Raw genomic sequence first — 6,303 nt, forward strand, 5'->3', positions numbered from 1 at the left:
ATATTTTTTAAAAATTATATATTTTAAAAATTGTGTGTTTAGAATTTAATTTTTCAATAAAATATATTTAGAGAAAATGGCATTTACAACATTATGGTATTGCATGTTTCATATATATTAATATATATATATATTTGTGATAGTCTTTTGTATGGCTTTGGGAACTATATGCCATTATTACCATTATTTTTATATTTGACTTATAGGAGTCTCAGAACAAAATTCCATTGTAGGACTGTAACTACATGTTAATTTATATCAGTCATACTACTGTTCATCTTGGAATTTTAACATTATTCACTTATATCAATAGTAGATGTTATTTTTGACATTCTACATTTTCAGAAAACAAAATTAACCAAAATTTAAAAATATACCATATTTTTGCAGATTGACTGGCATGCTGCATATAACTGGGGGAACCAGAATGATGAAAACACCAAGCCAGTTAAACTGTGACTAAAAAATAAAATTAATCAGATCTAACAAAACTAGTTGTTAAATGTTACAGGAAACATTTTTTTGAGTACAATAAAATAACAACATTGTAATTTGATCAATTTACAACCAGAAGAGATTTTTTATTTATGGGTAATAAAATAATTAGTAGCTTATTGAAATTAGTACCAGTAGTAGTAGTTAGTCAGCCTGAGCTGCACTGACAATCTGCTGTGAAAGTAATAACGTTTTATGAGTACTACTAAGACGTTGAAAGATAACACCTTCCTTTCAAATTTCACATAGAGCAAATGTTAATTGTGCAAGTTCAGATAATATACAACAATTTTATGAAATTTGATATGTTTGTTTGTTGTGTTTTTTGATCAAATTACAATGAAATAAACAAAAAAAATGCTACAACTATTGATATGAAAAATAAATTCAAAATGGAGAATATTCTAACAATATCATGCACCAACCTTTTCATTTTCCAGCATCAGTTTAATGTTTTGACTAACATTTTTTATCTGTTTTACAGTTATTCTTTAGGTCTCTCTCTCAGTAACCCTATTCTTCTATTTCATTAAAATTTGAATAATGATTTCTAAATTTTGGAATTTTCCATAAAAAAATTTTTAAGTATCATTCTATTTTTAATAATTTAATAATTAATTCATTTGTGTAAAATAATAATCATCATATATAAAGAAAACTAGGAGATGATGTTTTTAGTGCCATTACATTTTGTTTTAGTTTTATCATCTTCTGTAATATGACCTCCATGAATTTGATAATGAATCACAATCCCTGCTGTTTATATATTCCAGCAACATTAAACAAGGTATTGTTTAATGTTGTTTAATGTTCCACACTGTCCCTATTCTGTGGAGGAGTAGGTGGGAGGCCGTTGGTGAATTGTTGTGCTAATTTATGGACCATGGTGTTGAATCCATGTTGACTAGGGACAGTGTGGAACAAGACCACTGCCTCATTCCAGTCACATACAACCCGTTCCTAACATCCCAGTATCAAAAAATAGCTAAAAAACAAGGAGTACGCTTATCATACAGAAGATGCCCGTCTATGTTTAAGCTTCTACGCAATGAAAAAGATAAACCTAACGAGTATAAGCTATCATGGGTATACACTGTCCCCCTCACTGACCATAGATTTGAGAGGGAACTGGTCTACATTGGCGCTACTAGACGTGCTATTGGTGTCAGATGGACTGAACACCGACGGGACATCCTCCACAAAAGGGGTTCTACGTCATTATCCATGTATGTGTTAGACCCGGAGATTTCGGCAAACTTCGACAATGCCAAACTCCTCATCACTACACCATTTACGGACCACCTCAAGTGGTTGGAACAAATGGAAATTTGCAAAGCATACAACACTTCTGCACCTATTAACTCGAGGGATGAGATTACCCTGTCCCTAGCATGGCAGGTCCTACTCCAGAAGGAGGATTCACATTAATAAATACGTATAGTAAATAGGGTATTAAAACCTCATACCCGCTGATATGCTATTTTATTTTTTCTTTATTTATTTTTTCGTTAACATAAAAATCCATAAAAACCTTTTTAAGAAAAACGAGCATTACATTACGGAATACTGGAATGCACGTGATTTACATTGATATTTGAATTTTGACTTTTGAAATGTGGTTCGGAAGAAGTAGTTTTTCGAATATCGCAGTTTTGAAGGAGTTCATTCTACTGGTCTTCGTTCTAACAAATTTTAAAGAAGAATAGTTGCTTGAGAAAGGACCCAGGGAGGGATCCGAAAACGTTTGCATATAATTTTACTCTTGTTTAATACTGGTTAAAGGGTTTGATGAGGGATTATTTTTGTATTTTAATCTGGTATTTGAAGATTCTTTATGAATAAACAAAAACTCTGATAACACAGTAGCTGTATTCACAGCCTATAGCTTTTTTCTCTAAACAAATTTTTTGTGGTTTTCGTAAAAGTCACAAAAGTATCTCTTTTCCTGATTTTGTTTTTGTTAGTATAAACAAATTAGTTTAGTTCAGTGTCAAAATCATCTTCAGAACAATACTCACTGACTATCAAAATTTGCCACAAAGGGACCAGAATCATTTTGTGATTTAGAAAATGGCTGAAAGATTTTCTCAAAAATAGATGATGCCAACTAATAGAGTAGTACAACATGGGTGAAATAAGGATTGTAAATTGTTCTGTTGGAATGCATGCTTACAGTTCATAGCTTTTGTAGAACATCACTCTTGAAAGAGAGAGAAGCTTCCCATCTAAAAGTGGTCAAAAGTGGTTCCTTTGCTTGCACAGTAGGAAGCATCAAACTTCCTACTGTGCAAGCAAAATATCCCATTTTTAGAATATAGTGCTTCTAAAAGCAAGAAAAATGAGAGAAAGGTTTTGTAAACCTCTGGAATATTTGTTAAATTATTAAATAAACCAGATTTTGATACATTGCTGCATACAATGCACTCTGTTGTACTCAGTAAGTAGATTAGACCTACTTATTGAGCATAACAACTTTAAAATTACACAATAAAACACTTTTTTAATTTTATTTACAGTTGTTTATTAGAGCAAGTGTACAACTACAATTACAGTTAAAATTATTTTAATCTTTTCTAAAATTTGTGTTGTTTTGAGAAGTCAATGGACTAATTTAGTCCTTTTTAAAACTTCTAGAGCTTATTTTTAGTACCATGCCTGGCCAAGATACATGAAATGAACTGTATGGTGTTATATATAAATCTTTGATGACAAAGTATTCTTCCACAGTTTACCTTAGATAAACAAGTCTGATTTAATTGGGACACAATATATATACAGTAATGTGTGTATATTTGTTTATTTGTAAAGAAAAAGAATATTGCCATTAAAATCCTTCTTTCTTTAAAAATTACTGTACAGCACTTATATTTTTTATCCATCTGGCTAGTAAAAATTTCTGAAGAGAATACTTTGTTCTTGTTAGATATTCAATCATTTTGATAAATATTTATATATGTGTATCCATATATGTTGTAATTACAAAGTTACCTTTAAAAACTTTATTCATAATTTATATGATAAAATATTAATACCAAAATTTTCAATTATTTATTAATATAATAATAATAATTGAATGATATTTCATTACTGATAAAAAGTTATTTTAAATTTTTACTAGAATTTCTATCAGTTTTCAATGTAAATTGTTTATGTAAATCAATTGATTCATTCAGACAGCACAATTTTTATATAAAATTGTGGCACGGTGTTTTAACTGACTTTTGAGAAATAATAGATTGTTTTTAAATTGAGAAGTTTTTTCTTTATAAATTTTCTGTCTTCCTTTGGTGGTTAGTAAATGTTAAATGAAATAAAAGAAATTGCAAATAAAAAATGATTTTCTTTTACATGAAACATTTTTGTCAAATAGTTTTTTACTTTAAAAATCTAAAATTTAACTTTTAGAACAAGATTTATGAGTAATATCTTGCAGATAATTGAAACAAAATTGGAAATAACGTTACCAGAAGATCTCAGTTCATCACTAATGGATGGAGTATTGTTATGTCGTTTAGCAAATTACGTATCTCCAAATTCAGTGGCTAGTGTCCATGTGCCTTCTGTATCTGTGGTATGTGTAAATTTTATTAATTATATAAATGTCTTTTATTGACTTTATGTAGTCAACAAAAATTCTTATTATTTCTGAATTTAAAATATTACAATTAGACTTTTCAGTTATAATATAATCTATCAGTATATATAAGTGTATAGTATCTTAAATTTTAACTTTAAATTCAAAAATTAGTGCATTAGTGATTGTTTAGTTTCTGGGAAATAAACAATCTTTAGTGCTTTATGACCAATTGAATTTTTTTTCTGTTTTGAAAAGAAAAAGTTTCATTGCCTGAAAAATAGAATATGATGTAATTTTCTAGTTGTTATGAATAAAAAGTGGCCGGTGAAAGCATTCACATTCAAATAAACTTATTTTATTTTGTCAACTAAAATGTTACTTAACTAAAATTGCTATTGCACTGTAGGTGTTACAGGTTAAGAACAAATTGCCAAACTGTCTAATATGGTGCTGTAATATAATACTTTAAAAATTGTAAAGAATTGTAAATTAATAATTTAAATGATAAATAATGTAAACTATTTTCATAATTTAAATAAAAACATTTAATGCTTCTGTTTTTAATAAATAAAAATGCAAATATATGTGAAAGTGGCAATAATTATATACTATGTAATATGGGAATAATTAAGTTCAATGCATGTAAATAAATCAAAAATATTCAGCAGAAATGATACTAAAATATAATGAAAAAACAAATGTTAGACAAAAGAGTAAATAGGGAAAGGGGAATAGGCAACCAAAAATAAACAGATTTTACTTTAATTTTAAGTTATTTTTATATTAATTTGCATAACAATATATGTTAAATAACACACAAACATATGCACACAGAAATGTAAAGTTTGTTTTTTGTGATGAAGGTCTTGGCTCTTCTGAGATTCTTGTTTTTTGCAGTAAAGTCGCATAGTTTCAATTGTCATTTTTTTCTTTTCTGAAGCAAATGTCAGTAGCAGAAGATTCAAAACGCCTCGTTTTGCTTTTGCATTCCTTTCAAAATCTGGATCATTCACTACAGTTTGATCAATGATTTCGGTTATCGTTACCAAACTTATACTATGGAAATCTGTAGAGAAATTCTCTGTGTTCTTCATTTTCAGAACTACTATTTTCCAGTTCTACATGAATTCCTTGTTCTGCTAGTTCTTGAAGGTTGTCATTGGTAAGGCTCTCACCAGAAACCTGCAGTAACTCCTCAATATCCTGCTCATCTACACCTAGTCAGTCCTGCTGTATCGATTAGGGCTAGTTCACACTGAGCTATTCGGATAGCGAAAGCAAATGAGAAAAACGAAAAGTGATTTTTATTCACTTCGCGAAATTGACCCATACAGCCAAAAACGAAAAGTTATTGCGAATTTTAAGGAGCCAGTCATTTGCAAGCAAGCGAGAACATCATCTGAAAAAAACAAAATGACTGCTTCTGATTTTCCACATTTGTTTATTTATTGAGAAAGAAAGATATGTCAAAAAGAAAATGATGCTGGATGAGAGGAATATTAAAAATCCATAATTACAACACTTACTCTATTGCATGAGAAAGTTTCTGTAGCCATCTCGAAAACAACAAGAACCACGTGACAAGTAACAGGAATATGATTAATGGCGGAATTTTTTTGCTAGCAAAAAAGCTTGACAGTTTTGAACTTTGAAGTGATTCTCAAAATGGTAAAATTTGCCAGAAACAACGTCATGTCTGATATGTTATTCGCTCTGTTTTTTGCTTTCACCAGCAAATCGCACTCAGTGTGAACTTAGCTTTAGGCTCTTCTTGTTGAGAATTCTTGGATACCTTCAGCCATAACTTCTTTCACACTTTATTCATGCATTTATCAGTTAATTCTTGCCATGTGAAGTCAATATTGTCCATGGCATCCATGATGTTATATTTTTCCAAAATTGCACCAAATGTAGATTTAAGGAAAGTACAGCACTATGACAAATTGCCACCTTTTGTTAATTGGTTTGTGTTTGGGAATAATCAATGAAATATCATGATCATTTGAATCAGCATAAATTTTGAGCTTTTTTCAGGCTTCAAGCAGACTGTGTTATATTGAATCAGTGTTAAATGGGGTCTTACTGTAATATGATACATACTGTTTTTATTGTAATAATTTGTTTTTCTATCAAAGAGTAAAGCAATAATGGGTTAAATATATTGTAGTAATAAATTGACAAATTTTCCTTGTATTTTCTTTTAGAATATTATATTTTTATATATATATATA

At 29.3% G+C, this 6,303-nt stretch overlaps 1 protein-coding gene across 2 annotated transcripts in view; it reads left to right on the top strand.

Annotated features, from left to right (window-relative positions):
- Positions 1–3,856: 3,856 nt before the first annotated feature.
- The window catches only part of LOC111623997 (leucine-rich repeat and calponin homology domain-containing protein 1-like), a 17,237-nt gene continuing 14,790 nt past the window's right edge, over positions 3,857–6,303 (top strand). Inside the window, exon 1 of one of the 2 annotated variants that reach the window (XM_023366764.1) lies at positions 3,857–4,066. In XM_023366764.1, coding sequence (XP_023222532.1) covers positions 3,911–4,066 — 156 coding nt within the window. In that variant the 5' untranslated portion in view covers positions 3,857–3,910. The remainder of the gene's footprint in view (positions 4,067–6,303) is intronic. The other variant, XM_023366763.1, reaches the window with a different exon arrangement.

Source organism: Centruroides sculpturatus, unplaced genomic scaffold (assembly GCF_000671375.1).
Source record: "Centruroides sculpturatus isolate CEXI.00-Female unplaced genomic scaffold, Cexi_2.0 scaffold326, whole genome shotgun sequence".
NCBI classification, from domain to species: Eukaryota; Metazoa; Arthropoda; class Arachnida; order Scorpiones; family Buthidae; genus Centruroides; species Centruroides sculpturatus.